At 36.3% G+C, this 15,478-nt stretch overlaps 3 protein-coding genes across 4 annotated transcripts in view; all 3 read right to left on the bottom strand.

The window, feature by feature from the left end:
* The window catches only part of mei-W68 (meiotic W68), a 70,664-nt gene extending 63,966 nt beyond the window's left edge, over positions 1 to 6,698 (bottom strand). The window contains exon 1 of the mRNA XM_089838254.1: positions 5,867 to 6,698. The gene's annotated coding sequence lies outside the window, so the exon portion shown is untranslated. The remainder of the gene's footprint in view (positions 1 to 5,866) is intronic.
* A 1,455-nt stretch (positions 6,699 to 8,153) lies between these two features.
* ATP6AP2 (ATPase H(+)-transporting accessory protein 2) lies at positions 8,154 to 14,538 on the bottom strand. The gene is made up of 8 exons (XM_089838229.1): positions 14,396 to 14,538; positions 14,035 to 14,177; positions 13,796 to 13,927; positions 13,613 to 13,723; positions 13,358 to 13,549; positions 13,125 to 13,274; positions 12,092 to 12,214; positions 8,154 to 8,717 (listed from the first exon to the last, which is right to left on the bottom strand). The coding sequence occupies exons 1-8, from the start codon at positions 14,430 to 14,432 to the stop codon at positions 8,517 to 8,519; spliced, it is 1,089 nt and encodes a 362-aa protein (XP_089694355.1). The 5' UTR covers positions 14,433 to 14,538; the 3' UTR covers positions 8,154 to 8,516.
* An 80-nt stretch (positions 14,539 to 14,618) lies between these two features.
* LOC149677211 (uncharacterized) overlaps positions 14,619 to 15,478 on the bottom strand; it is a 32,787-nt gene continuing 31,927 nt past the window's right edge. For both annotated transcript variants that reach the window (XM_089838238.1, XM_089838237.1), the window contains exon 4: positions 14,619 to 15,359. In XM_089838238.1, the coding sequence (XP_089694364.1) occupies positions 14,913 to 15,359 (447 nt within the window). In that variant the 3' untranslated portion in view covers positions 14,619 to 14,912. The remainder of the gene's footprint in view (positions 15,360 to 15,478) is intronic.

Here is a 15,478-nt window from a genome sequence, read left to right as displayed (position 1 = left end):
ACTGGCAACTTACAAACTAAATCAGGCGACCAAGTGTTTTGGAGTAAAAAAAGGGGGGGAGTGAAAATATTTTGCATTCCAATTTAAAAACCTCCACACTGAATTGTTCGGAATAAAATATAAACATAAAAATTTATTTAATATTTATTTTTATTTATTTATGTGCCACTGCTTTTTTTCTGGTACACAAATCCGTCTTCCGAATTTTGGGTAAAGTTAAAAAAGAACCACCAATCCTTAAGATTGGTTCGAATCTATTCGTCCAATGGAAATTTTTAGTCAAATTTGAAAAGCAAACTGAATGGCAAATTGAAAATTTTAGCATCCTCTCTGTCTCCTCCCGTTCATCTTTTTCTAACCAAACGTATTCAGAATTCTTTACAAAAACTTGCGAAAATATGAAAAAAAAAAAGAAAAATTGAATTTTCTAGGGGCGCGGCTTTTTGGGGTTGCTTAATGAACTAACTTTATGAGTAGGAAAACTTTCGAAATTGGTTTAAATTTATATGATGAAATTTAATAAAAAAAAAATAATAAAAATGAGTCGTGGAATTAATCTTTGAAAAAGACTTATATTTATAAGAAAAAATTGTCCCTAAAAATATAATTTATTTAAATTATATATTTCTCAATAATTTAAATATGATTCAAATTGTAAATATAAATATAGATAAAATTTTCAGAAAACAGTGTCCTTTGAAATAGAAATTACATCGATTTCCCAAAAGATCATTCCCATTAATTTATGCATGCAGACTTATCAGAAATTAACACCCTGTACATATATTTATATCAAAGCCATATATATATATACAGGGTTCATACAACTTTTGGAAAACAAATTTCCCTGAGATTTCCAGGTTTTTCCCCATATACTTCCCCGAGGTTTCCATGTCTTTCCCGTATGTGGAGCATTCCATGGAGCAAATGTTAACGAAGAAGGTGGGGGGGGGGGGGTCAAATAGGACTATAACATACTAAAAGGACATCCCCGTATCTCTAATATAACCAGCGTTATGAGCCTCCAAAGAATAGTGTAATGTTAATCCTATGGAGGGAATGTTCACGTACATTTTGCTTAATTACTCTAATTACTCGGCCCCTGTTTGACGCAAATTTCCCTGATTTCCCTGAAATTTACTAAAAATTCGAAAATTCCCTGAATTTTCCCTGAGGTTTTTGTCAACTACTTATTTCCCTGATTTTTCCAGGTTTGTATGAACCCTGATACAGTCATATCAAAGCTATATATCTTTACTTCAGACTTCCATATAAAGTATTTAACAATATATATGGAATTTCGTATAAACACCTTCGAGACTTTACAAATAAAGTTAAGAGTTTAGTTTCTTATTCGTAAATATATTTAAACCCTCAAGATACTTTAAAATAAAGAAAAAACACAGGCATAACACGTGGGAATAAGGAAAACAGTATCTTACAGTGATTGAAAGACTTCAAAGTCTTGAAAACTATACCTAACCACCAAAAACAACTTCTATCTTTAAATTCATCTGAGAATTGTAGAGAGAGCTTGAAAAAAAAAACCACAACTTACGTATTCCCGTTTACAAATAAAATAAAAAATAAAAACCCGAAACCTCAAATTCAACCTCATATAAAAGAACCAAATCTACTTTGGGGTTACCATAGTAAGTCTTCCTCAGTCAATTCTATGGAGAATTTGAAACGCCGCGTCGTGTATTTTACAAAAATTCCCTTATTCCCATAAGATGAGCTTCGTTTTATTTTAAAACATTATACCATAGACTTTCTAACTCCCCTCCCCCCTTCTGGGGGTAAAAAAAATCAGCTCTGAATATTTCATGTTCCCCAAACTGTAAAGTCTAACCTTTGCTAGCATGGACCATTTTACTTTAAGTTTAACGCAGTTTCTCCATAGCCTTTAACCATATTAATAATTTTAGTATTACAAAGGCTAAAATAAAATTACTCCAGTTTGAAAATAAATTGGTCTATTCTCCAAAATTCAATTTAACTTGATACAGTTTTGAAACGCAGATAAATACGTTGGGTCTTACTATCAAGTTTGTTTGAATTCCCGTCTATATTTTAACGATTGTACCAATTGGTTTCGGTATTGAGTTAGGGTATATTGTAGAGTACCAACCACGAAGGTTATAGGTTGAAGGTTAGGTACCAATCCTTGGGTTTACATTCGAACGTGCCTTGAAGGAAGTTGCAATTGAATTAAGGGTTTGATAAAAGGAGGGGGAAGGTAAATGATAAACCAATGGTGTTTCTTTTATAAAGGGGAATAACAAGTCAAGTATGGCATCACACTTGAGGTTAGGTTATGTTGCATAAAGGTCAAAGAAGGACTTTTTCCATTAAAATTAAATATTTCAGAAAATAAAACTTAATGTTCACTCTTCCTTTTCAAAATTTAAGGGTTCGATGTTTGAAAATCGATGTTTAGTATTATTTAAAAAAAAGGGAAAATAAATATTTTGATGTGTTAACTATCTTATGATATCATAAGCTAAGTCATTCTCTGGCGTTTTTCTCTATACTATAATATAAGGAACTTTGAGTCTATATATATTTTTAATCAAGATTTATACTAGAGAAGGACGGGGGGATGCCATTCTAGTCATATTATACCATATTTGATAAGAGGGGGCGCTATAAAGAAGATATCATCGGAGGCAACGGTCCGGAAAAAGGGGATATCTCATCATACTATAGTGATTTAAAGCAATAGCTTCCACCAGAGGGGTTCGTCCGCCGTCCGTTCATCTTTTACCACCACCAAAGATATTACCACGGAAAAATATCCTTACAAAATCAGAGGGCCTATTACGTTACGTTACGCTGTCTAGGGTCTTTCAAAAGGCTGTCGGTCTTACGCTTTTGCGGTCTTTGTCTTTGTCTGGATTAATATTTCAACTCTAAGATAGTGTGATACACCCTATTTGAGGCCACGACTTGTTTTCTTTCCCAAGAATTACGCATATTTTTGAAGAGCTTCTAAAATGTCTGGATTTGACGTGTTTTATGAGGCAACATAGCGTCAAAATCCATTGATATGTTAAAACTAAGGCAACTTGTGGTTACTTTTTCCGTTGCCCTTTTTTACATAACAATTGTAGAAATTCCTCCCAATGGGAGTTGTCATAAAGAATGGTTACAAATTTATAGCTTATTGTAAGAAAAAATGTGCTATGATCAGCTTATGTATTCAAAAACAAGATAGATGCAAATAGTTTAGTATTACGGTGGGTTGTGGTAAAAGAAATAGAATAAACCGACATTATCAGTCGTCCAAACTAAACATTGAAAATAAAATAAAATTTTACTTTTGTTGACATGATAAATAAACTAAAGGAATTAATACTCTTTCTATGTTTGGTAATTTCGCGTTAATCAACTTCTGAATTATATATTTAATAAAGATATAGTGGTAAGAATGTTAAGGCTAAGCTGAAAGTTAGGGGCGACTTTTCTAGATGGGATCTTTGGTAATTGAAACAAAATGGGCGCGACGCAAAAAGATAATCTGTTCCAGGGAAAACCATGAGAAGGGGATAGAAGAATAGGATGGCCGGACGCCGCTCTTCATTACGTCATCAAGAAATGAAGATCCACCATTTAGGGAGACAAGAGAGCGGGGGGGGGGGAGAAGGCGGGTTAAGGATAAACCTCCGACTAAAGGGGACCGTCCGTAAAACGTCAATTAAAAATTCTTAGGTTAAACTGATCAAATAATTTGATTAAAGTCTTGGGAACTGAACTAAAGTGAATTGAGCTGAACTCTGGAGCTACTGACAACCCTGAACTATGGATGGTTCGAGCTAAGAATTTTTCGATGCATATAAAAATAGTACAAAACTTTAAAAGAACGTCTTGCAGTTCAGTTAGGGAACCGAATTGAACTGAACTCTGGAGCTAGTGACAACCCTGCACTATGAAAGGTTCGACCTAAGAATTTTCTCAATACATATATAAAAATAGTACAAAACTTTAAAAGAACGTCTTGCAGTTCAGTTAGGGAACCGATTTGAATTGAACTTTGGAGCTAGTGACAACCCCGCACTATGAATGGTTCAAACTAAGAATTTTCTCAAAATGCATTTAAAATAAGAACAAAACTTAACTCCAAAAGAATTCTAATTAACCTATATTTATTTTTCTTCGGTAAGGGCCCCTTATTGGGGATATAGTTTTTCTTTAAACATTGGGTAAGGGGGGGGAAGAAGAAGAAGGGGCTGACGACGTTAAGTGATCCTCGCTAATTAAACGGGGCGCGGTGGGGGAGGGGAGGGGGGTTGTAGACGAGCCGGATTAAATCTAATCAGGGTGATTCGAGATTGATAATCAAAGCGGAAACAAGTAAGCGACTCGGACGCCCTAAAGTAGAAATCTATTTAAGAGAATTGTGCGGACGAGGCATGCCAGCAAGAAGAATTTCATCGAGATGGAAAAGCAGCCCATGACCCTCCGGAGAAGAATGGAGAGAAAACTGGGATGAAGACTGAGGAGAGGAGAGGATGCTTTTCTAGAAAAGACTGAGTCTCAGCTGCTAACTGGATCGTGGGTGGTGGACTGACGTGTGTGGCTGCTGGGCGCAGAGAGAGAGTCAAGCAGCTTCCTCTTTAATAAAACGCGTGGTTTCAAGAGGATAATCGTATCACCGCGATCAAAAACCAAAAACTGATCACGAGGAGCGCGGCTTGGGCACCCCCCGCATTGGGGGGCACGTGGACGGGGGAGGGGTACATTCCGCTTCTTCGGTTTTCAATTGTTTCTGACACCTTACACGCGTCTCGATGGCTACCAACTAAAAACTCAGTTCGCATTCGACCCTGATTCAACCTCCAGACAGGGTTCATAAAATTTTCAAGGTTTGTAAATGCAATTTTAATCTATTATTATAAACTATAAGTGAAATCTTCACTGAAAGAAGTTTTCCTAAAGTGGGCCATGTGTTTTTACACGTTTTTCATGTTCTAGGAACACTGATAATTGCACTAAAAGCAGGGATTCGTGCCCATACCCAGTGGTGAACTGCCCAATTAATTTAAAACTGTTCTGAACTAATATTAGCATTAATATTTCATTTAAATCAAAATAAAGATAATAATATCAAGGGAGAAACTCTAGTACGAACTGAGACTAAAGTTAGGAGGTGTAACTATCGAGATGTATGGGATTTAACGCGAAGCGATGGCTAAATTTAGTTAGAAGGGGGAGGGGGAAAAGGGGGCGGACACTGATAGGAAGCCAGGCTTAAATTGGAGAGACAGGATAAATCGAATTTGGAGAGGCATTTTAACAAAATAAAAGGGGTTTGCTGGCATAATAGGGAAGCCAAAAGTGTTTGGGCCAGCGCGATATCCCTGCCAAGAAGAATTGGCCCCTGCCATGAAAATAGCTTTTTCTTCCGTCACTTTGTCTTTATTTCAACCGAGCAACCAACCAGTCAAAGAGACCAGCGGCTTAAACCGGGTGCCAATGGGTTAAAGTTGATTCGATATAACACACACAACCTCTCCCGCCCCGATATCCATACTAAAGCTACTAGCCTAGCCATCCCCAATGATAGGCCTTATTTATTTAATACGTGAAGTGGGTACTCTAAAACTTCAACGTACATTCAATAAACTTCGAACAACTATTTATTGGGTTACATTTAACAGGAAAAAAATTCAAATTCACACTACTTATATGAATTTTAAACTTAAAACGCTGTAAGTAAACATTTGTAATTCACCACTTAGCGGTAAAACTTGATTAAGGTAAAGTTTTCAAGTCATTTGCTATTGCCATGTTATCAACTTATCTTTCATGATAAACCATTTCAAACCCCTTATTAATTCTAACTTATTTATTAACGAGTACTTACCAAATCCCCTCCTATTTAGCACCGTTGCTCCTTGAAGAAAGGTTGGAAGTTGCAGCAGCTTTGGAACATCCTTTGTTAACTAAGATTGACCAAGGCTTAACGTAATTGAATAACCTGTAGCTGAGAGGCGGGAGGGGGTTTATAACAGAATGGGCGAAGTGTCTGATACAATAGGTATTATAAATAACTCCCTAAACCTTCACTTTCATTTATTATTCATGAAAAATTCATGAATTTAATTTAAACTAATAAATTCACTAACAATTAACTACGAAAATTCATGACACGAAATTCACGGCGCGAGTCGTGGCCCGTGGGACTGAAGTACAGTTACATTACTAGACATGGTCCACTAGATCACGCACTTTCGCAACGGATTGTTTTAAAAGGCGGGAAATTGTGCGTTTTTCAACGGGTTTAAATTTAAAAAGATTCACTTGATTTTATTTTAATTTTAAGGCTAAGAGGGCAGGATGGCGCTAAGTTATTTGGACAGAATTAAGCTAATGAAATCATAGAGGCCAAGGCTTCGAAAAGAATATAAAATATTTAAAAGATTATTGAATAAAATTAGCTCAGGAACTTAAGTGATTCAATCTCATTAGCTTAAGGGTTTTTCATCCCTCTTCATTCTCTCGGGAGCACCATTCCCCACCCCCACCCCCGCTTAGCGAGGGCAAAGACTCCAAAGAGGCTCCGGGACTCTTCAATAATCGAGTGATATCGTCTTTATAAGTCCTTGGCATTATTCGGAGTGACTCGTGGAGCCGAGAGAAGAAAAGGGAGCTGAGGAGAGAGAGAGAGAGAGCGAGTCCTTTTAAAAAGATGGTCTTAATTTCTTCGTTCGCTGTATATCAATAATACCGTTTTAAAAGAAAATATATCTATAGGCAGAGTATGTCCCGCTCCCGAGGCAGGCAGGCAGGCAGTCGAGAGGAAAAAGGAGGTTGAGAAAGTGACAAGGTCTGCTCCCGCTTCTATTCTGCCTTATTTGGACGTTTTCCCACTTAGAAATCTGGTGGCTTTTCGGCCCTGTTTACATTCAGTTCAGCACCACACCATCAACTTAGGTTCCTGACACGGGCCCACAAAAATTATGTCAATTTTCAACAGTGCTCCACTGCTCCAGCTTTAAGCAACATTTTTTTCTCTAGCCTGGTGCACAAACCTTTCTTACGTGAAGCAGACGATACTCGACAGTATTGGGGTTAGACATAAACCAATATGCAATAGATAAACAATTAAAGCACCCACTGGGATAGAAATAAAATCATGGACTGTGGTTAATTGAGTGTAAACGAAGCCTGACATTCAATGAAAGGAAACTAAAAGAGCCTGCCTCTACGCAATGAAGTACTTTTGGAAAAGCCGCCATTCAAGAACAATAGAAGACGCTTTTTCCGCCCGATCATCTCACTGCACTCTCTTGACTTTTTTGGCCCCCATGCTCCCTTTGAACAGCGAATTCAAGGGGAGCATCCAGTAGGACTGGGTCCAAACAGTAGGTCGCAAAACTGGCCTCCCCTTAACCCCGGGGCCTATCATATCGCGTGAAGAGAGAGACCCCCATTCCATTAGTAAGATGAGGAGAGTAGATTTTTCTAAAACTATTCTCTCAGGCGCGCCATCTATTGAGTACCGAATAGAAATCGAGAAAATATTCCCCAGTAGAAGAAGAAAAAAATAAAGGGAGAATCCAACAGGAGGGAAAAGTCTATTGTTCAAAGACGGTCCTGCAAACTAGCTCAACTCACTGTTTGAAAAGTTAATGAAATTACTTTTTAAAAATGAGATTTTCAGCCTTTGCTCGCCAAGGGAATTGCAAAAAAGAGATCAAATTAAAAATATATATATAGGCATACAATCCCTTCACTTAACTTCGAGACTAATAAAAAACTTTACCATTTAGGCTTATATAAATTAAATCAGAAGATATATAATAAAATACCTTTTCATATTTTCGCAGTGCGCCATGCCACGTGGTAGCGGTTCCCGCCAAATTTCAGCGCGCCACGTGGCAGCAATTCCCGCCAAATTTCAGCGCGCCACGCGGCAGCAATTCCCGCCAAATTTCAGCGCGCCACGCGGCAGCAATTCCCGCCAAATTTCAGCGCGCCACGCGGCAGCAATTCCCGCCAAATTTCAGCGCGCCACGCGGTAGCAATTCCCGCCAAATTTCAGAGCGCCACGTGGCAGCAATTCCCGCCAAATTTAAATAATCTAAAGTCACGTGTATGGCCTAAATAAAAATGTTTTACATCTAGTTAGGTTTCTGAATGATCGGATATAATAAATGACAATTATATTTAATTATAATAACGACTAGTTAATTAATTAATCAAACATTACAGATTAAGTTACACTCGTACATGAGCAGAAATTCCAAATAATATTTACATCCATATATTAAGCTTTTCATTCAATTAAAACACCATCTGGAATTAAGATGTCGTTGGTTTAAGTTATTATTATTTAATTTAAATTTACACTTATGTACACTAATATTTTCTCGTGTTTCTGGTTTAATGATGTTTAGGAATGGTATTTAATTTAATTTAAATTAAATTAGAATTATTTCACTTTTGTCGCATTGTTTGTGTTTAGAACAATTCCGATAAATAGGCAAATTAAAATACGAATTTAACGATACTTAATCCTTCTTCATCCTGGTGCTGGTCATACGGTAGATGATGGAATCACGTCCGGGGTCCATGAACCACATGGCCACGCTGATGCTCAAAACAGCCAAGATTAAGATGATGCTAGTGAAGGCGATAGTGGCAAAAGCAATTGCGAAATTCTCATCAAATCTGTAGGCCAGACGCAATCCGTTGTCTTTACTTGGTGCTGGCTGAAATGATAAAAACTCCGGTTGGGTACGATCCATTTGGGACCACAGATGGTTCAAAGATAGTAGGCCAAAAAATTGGGACGTGAAAAACAGAAGTGTCTCTCTCTCTCAGCTAAGGACGTGAAAAACAGAAGTGTCTCTCTCTCTCAGCTAAGAAACTATGTACAAATTGTTATGGAATTTGTCGTATAAAAATGGTTTCCATATTACAACTTAGCGTCTGTCGTTCAGATCCCCCTAAACGACGCATCAACCCAATCCCTAAGGGAGGGGGGTCCTACCAACAGAAAAAAAAGCCATCCCAACGCGAGTTACGCAACTAGATGAAAAGTGTCCAAAGTGTCGGCCACGGTGACAACTCAGCGCTTGCTTGTGTAGCAACGGATATATGATACAATTAGTCGAAGTGTCCAAGAGGGGTATACACACACACACGACGACTCAACAAACCCCTTTTTATACCTTGATTTCCTATAAAGAGGGGGAGGGGGTTCGATTCCCCTTGAGAGAGAAAGAGAGAGAATCACTAGCAGAAGCACGGTGCCACCAATACGGAATTGTCCTTGCTTAGAATGCCGTCTTATTAAAGGCAAACCCACGTTTAAACTCAGCTTGAACGAGGGGCAAACTTGGGGTGAATAAGAGTAAGGCCTCTCTCTCTCTCCCAACAGATTTCCTATAGATCCCCATAGACGGTGTTATGGTCATTCATCACTTCCCCGTACCATTTCAGCTCCCTCCTCCAACCTCGTAACGGGAGCAAATAAAAGAGGAAAAGCTAATGACATCCCCCCACCCGACCATCACCACCTCACCTACCTACGCGGAATACCCTTACGCCTCTCGTTGGTAAATAAGTGCTGATTAATCAACATGGATTAATTTAAGAGGGAAGGTTAATTATATGCTAAATTGGTGAAAGGTTAGCTTAGCTATTTGTCAAAAGGAATTTTACAGTTTGCATTATGCTCCATAAATTTTGATTTATAAATGAATGGGGACATGGTTTCAAGGAGTCAATAATGAGGGGTTGAGGGGTTCGTCACTAAAGGGATCGACTGCCCTTTTTCCAGTGGCTCTCAAATTTTTAAAACCAATTACTACCGTACGACGTCACAGATACTAATAGCTACAGAAACCCTTCCCCATTAATGTACTTGTAAAATTGGACAACTCTCTAGAACCAACTTCTCAGTCAGGACTTCCTCATTCTAAAAGCATTTTAAGGCCCATTATCCTCCACCCTACTCAATTACCCCATCATCGAAATCTCGATCGTCACATTATCTAACTAAGTCACGTGACAACATAATAGACCTAAAAACCTATTACCCAAAGCACCACCACCACCACCACTAGACCCCCTCAACTTCAGTAATGGTGATAAAAGGGTTGCCAACCCAAAAAGGCGGGAAACTCTAGCTGTAATACTCTAGAACAAAGGCGAGCCACGCCGTTAAGAAAGCGCGCGCAAAATGATGGATCATGTCTCTCTTCTTTCGAATCTCTACTCCTAAGTGGGTAGGCAAACATCTTCCTAAGCCTAACCGAGAGAGTATGGTCTTCACTCAATATAATGCCAAAATAGGGACTAATGACTGAAGGAAAGCAACCCTCTTAGCGATACCCCCCTAACCCTACTTTACTCCCTTCCAATAACTCCATCAATTTGCTTACAAAACAACATTGAAATAAGAACACAGCACTCTGGGTAATATGGCCATAGGGTCTTAAACAATCAAGGAATCAACGTGCCCTTACTCTTTTAAGTTTTTTCGCCTCCCCCCCCCCCTAAGTCTAAGCGGCCCTAAAGAGATTCAGTTTGGGATTTATTTCATCGTTTAGTTTATGTTCTTTCATCGAATTAGGGGGATGAAACGGAGAGATAAATGATGTAGCGATAAACAAATAGGTATGGAGATTATATTTTCAACACGTGTTATCATAAGTTCATAAGATATGTTTGATATAAGTTTGTAACTGGTTAGTGAAGTACGGAGGTCATAGATGACTGGGGCACTGTCAAAGGCTTAGTACAGACTAAATAGGAACTTGGATTAAATACAACCATAAACGGATTTATGGGATAAGAACGTTGGAGTTAGCGAATTCACTCCCCATCCTCGCATACTTTATTGAGAAACTTCGTCTGCTTATATTTTGACTCCACCCACAAATTCTGTATATAGCTACTTGTAGAGATCGAATTTGTGGGTGGAGTCAAAATATAAGCAGACGAAGTTTCTCAATAAAGTATGCGAGGATGGTACTAGAGGCTAAAGCTATGATCCGACGTTCTTATCCCATAAATCCGTTTTTGATACAACTACGTATGGATATGGCACTCCCCGAAAAACGTGGCCAACATTTGTCCCTTAAACGGGGCGCCATCTAGGGCGAGCTACAGACAAAGAGGGGGGAAATGGGCAGTTTTTAGATTTGGTGTGACAAACCGTTAGCCAATGAGAGCGCGTGTTTTTAATTTTAACCGTGGTTCAAACTCAACTGCCTGTGGCGCGTCAATTTTTTTCTTCTAATGCACGTGACTTATGACGACACTGCTTGTCACACTAAAACTATTTTCATTTTTCCTATGATTTTCCATACGTTTTGACGGGTCAAAGGCGATTGCCTTACCGAAGGCTAGAGTGCCATATCCATACGTAGTTGTATTTAATCCAAGATAGGAACTAGACGGACTGCAAAATTAACAGTGTGGTTCTCGAACTAGCTAGCATTACGAACTATGGGTGTCATACTTATGGAAGGAACATATATTATAAACTTATGGTGTTATTAAACGGATCTTGCCTTAACATGTAAGATTGAGATACAGAGCTCATTTATTTATTTCATTGGAAGAGACAGAGGCAGTTGAAATTAATTTCAAACGCCACATTTTTATGTTTTTTTGTCTGTTTTTGTGATTGTTTTTGACTTTTGAATGATTGAAAAATATTTTAATTTTCTCTGAAAGGTTTTTTATGCGAAGTATTTGCGACTTTTAAGGGACAGGATGTCACTTTGTTTGTGTTAAAAGTATGTGTTTCTTTGAGTAATTAATGCATGCATTGTGTCAATTTAAATTTAGGTGTATAATAAATTAATTTTTGTTAATTAGCTGTCCCACAAAATTCAAAATTTTTATAATATTTGACATGCCAATCAAAACGCGAATTTTATATCTCACCCATAGGTTTAACATTGGCGAAAACGGGATTTAATTTATTTAATTTCACTTAAAATAATTAATTTGTCAACTAATTAATATCGCTAATGTATAAAGGTTAATTGTATGTATATCTGACTAAAGTTTCATAAATATAAACCGCTTTAATTCCGAGATAAACGAAAAAACATGAAAAGGTACTCACAGTAGTTGTAGCGTCTTCCAAAAGTTCGCGGGTTTTTCGAATTAGAGAAGCTGGTGGCGACATCTGGCTGAAGACGGTCACAACTGCCTCATTATCATATACCTCATTCATGGTGTTTACAGTCTGTAATTATAATTAAATAACAGGAGAATTAAATTAAAATGGCAAAATATTATTTTAAAATAGCAAAATATTATTTTAAAATAGCAGAATATTTTTTTAAAATAGCAAAGTATTTTTTAAAAATAGCAGAATATTCTTTTAAAATAGAAAAATATTATTTTAAATAGAAAAATATTATTTTAAATAGCAAAATATTATTTTAAATAGCAAAATATTATTTTATAATAGCAAAATATTATTTTATAATAGCAAAATATTATTTTAAATAGCAAAATATTTTTTTAAAATAGCAGAATATTTTTTAAAATAGCAGAATATTTTTTAAAATAGCAGAATATTTTTTAAAATAGCAGAATATTTTTTAAAATAGCAGAATATTTTTTAAAATAGCAGAATAGTTTTTTAAAATAGCGGAATATTATTTTAAATAGCAGAATATTATTTTATAGTAGCAAAATATTATTTTATAGTAGCAAAATATTTTTTTAAAATAGCAAAATATTTTTTTAAAATAGCAGAATAATTTTTTTAAATACCAGAATATTATTTTAAAATACCAGAATATTATTTTAAAATACCAGAATATTATTTTAAAATAGCAGAATATTATTTTAAAATAGCAGAATATTATTTTAAAATAGCAGAATATTTTAAAATAGCAGAACATTTTTTAAAAATAGCAGAATATTTTTTAAAAATAGCTGAATATTTTTTAAAATACCAGAATATTCTTTCAAAATACCAGAATATTCTTTCAAAATACCAGAATATTTTTTTAAAATACCAGAATATTTTTTTAAAATACCAGAATATTATTTTAAAATACCAGAATATTATTTTAAAATACCAGAATATTAATTTGACACTTAAAATATTCACATTAGTTAAAATTATATAGTTAGTAACATACCTCAGTTATTATTTGCTGTGTTAACCTAGTCCCTTCTTTGGCTTGGAATGAATCACTACCATATTGAGAAACAATAGAATGAAGACCCTTAAGTTGAACCCAATAAACATCAGGAATGCCATCAACAATAGCTGCTTTGTTTTGACGAAGCTACAATATTAAATTAATATCATTATAATTATAAACCCTGATAAATTTAACTTTCCTAATTAAATTAAATTAAATTATCTTACAGATTTCAAGAGCAGTTTAACAGTTTCCAACTCAATCAGGAAATCAGCATCCTCAGTTTGGCTAATATTAAAAGTACCATCATTAACAGGTCGACTCAGTTCAACATCATTTAACGCCAATTCTAATCTGGCTTCTCTCTCGGCTGGAATTTCACTCATCAAAACTCTTTCTTCAGATTTTGGGGCATATAACTGAAAACAAAAATTAATTATCTTTAATCTTAATTAACTTTAAATTTGTGTTAAAAAACATACCTCATCTGAAGCATCTAATTTTAAAACAATAGGGCGACCTTCGGGGGTATTTTCATACCGGTGAATAGTTCTAAAGGCCAAGAGGTCGTATTGACTATCCAAGTTACCCAACTGGAAGGTAATTAAGGATTATAATTAGCTTAATTTAAAGTGTAAGGTATAGATTTAAAGTGAGAAACTTACATTTTCAAGGGGGAAAGTTGTTCCTTCAGTTTTAAAATCCATATTTTCCGAGACTCCGATGATATCAAAGACAAATATTGCTTCTGGTCTTTGGAAAGGATTTACTGGTGCTAAACTTTGCCATTTCATATCCTATTTAATAGATTTTAAGTTTTTAAATGTTAATTTAAGATTATTTCATAATTTTAACATTTAATTCAAGATATTATTATTATTAAAGATAATTTAAAAGTACTTACAGGATTAACAGTGAAGGCTAACATTCCACTTAATGCATTGGCCGCATCTGTTGATCTCAAGGGTTCAATGGAGTTAAATTTAATGCCCTTAGGAGCATATGGAACGTGAAAGTTATCATCTGCTTTCAGGATTAACGGAAACGCTGGTAAAAAATAATTATATTTAATTTAATTTAAAGTAACATAACTTAAACGCTGCAAAACAATTATTAACGCCTAAGCCTTGGCTACTAAGGGTGACTATGTCACCTATTTAAAGTTTTAATCATATTCTGGGACTAAAAAGCTTAGTTTTAATATTAATTTAGGTAGAACCACTAATATTTTATTAAAATAAACATAATATATGTTCAATAATTACCTAAAAAGCAGATATTTAGTAGAATTGAAAGACCCATTTTCGGTTTCGTCTAAATCTCAGAAAGAACCCGGCGATGCTGCTACCCAAAATCATGTGATTGGATTTCTTTATCGATGAAGTACTTAGCGCCACCTATGGGAATGTTCAAAACACGTCTTTGGCGCGAAATATTTAAAAAATTAAAAAAAAACGTGACTTTTTCAAGTTCAATATATAGAAATACTTTAAAGTTTTTAACAATTTATTTCAATAATTAACAATGTTGTAAAATGTGCGTTAGAAAGCCTGTATTGAAATACATCGTAAAACTTGAAACATATTGTAAGTTTCGCAAGGAAAATTAGACCAAAAATAGGTCAAAGTATCTGTACACGTTGTACGAAAAGATTAGCCCAATTTGTTGTAAACTAAGGGTAAAAATTCCACTGCAGAGACGGAAGAGAACAGAGCGGAAAAAGATATAAAAAGTAACAAAAAAGATAGCAATGACGAAAGAGAGAGAGAGAAAGAGAAGTCGTCATTTCTCGGCAGGAGCAGAATCGTCTTTCGACGCTCGTTTAGAAACGGAAGTCAAAGTCTGGTTTCTATTTCTCGCGGGACTTCCGGTCGGAGTCTTCCGAACGACGGGGAGAGCTCTTCCGGGTACGGAAAGGAATAATTCCTTTCCCCCGTTTTCCCCTGGGCCTCCAGCGGCGACATAGTTCAGAGATCGTCCGCTAGAGACCGCGTCGGAGGCGCGGTTGGGATGAATCGGGGATCGGGATGCTACGCTTGCAGAAGTCGGAGCCGGAGAGATCCCGGAGGAAGATGCCAAAATGGAAAACTCATCGTCGGCTGAGATACAAAAACTCCCGCCGCGACTGGCTCCTTCCTGGGAGATGGAGATGGTGTTTTCCAAGCTGGCTGGACTGTTAGCTGGACGCACGGAACTAGCTCTCGAAGTTCCAGCTCGCGAAACTGGAGCCTTTAAAATAATTCAAGGAGAAAAATCGAATCTAGAACTAAATTCTAGCACAGTAGGCCTATTTCCTGAGGGAGGAGGGGCTAGGAAAAAAGGCGGGAAAAGTTTCAATAGTTAAGGCA

The sequence above is a fragment of the Phalangium opilio genome, unplaced genomic scaffold (genome assembly GCF_054372755.1).
Source record: "Phalangium opilio isolate 3A_F unplaced genomic scaffold, DU_Popi_V2 ptg000045l_1, whole genome shotgun sequence".
Lineage (NCBI taxonomy): Eukaryota > Metazoa > Arthropoda > Arachnida > Opiliones > Phalangiidae > Phalangium > Phalangium opilio.
Note: the sequence above shows the minus strand (reverse complement) of the source record. Positions and strands in the feature narration are given on the sequence as shown.

Bases quoted from the DNA above. Each gene is read 5' to 3' on its own strand.
- ATP6AP2 (XM_089838229.1), bottom strand. From the start codon at position 14,432: ATGGGTCTTTCAATTCTACTAAATATCTGCTTTTTAG. The intron at 13,928-14,034 runs GTAAGTACTTTT...TCTATTAAATAG, and splicing joins TAGCCTTCACTGTTAATCCT to GATATGAAATGGCAAAGTTT. The intron at 13,724-13,795 runs GTAAGTTTCTCA...ATTACCTTCCAG, and splicing joins CAACTTTCCCCCTTGAAAAT to TTGGGTAACTTGGATAGTCA.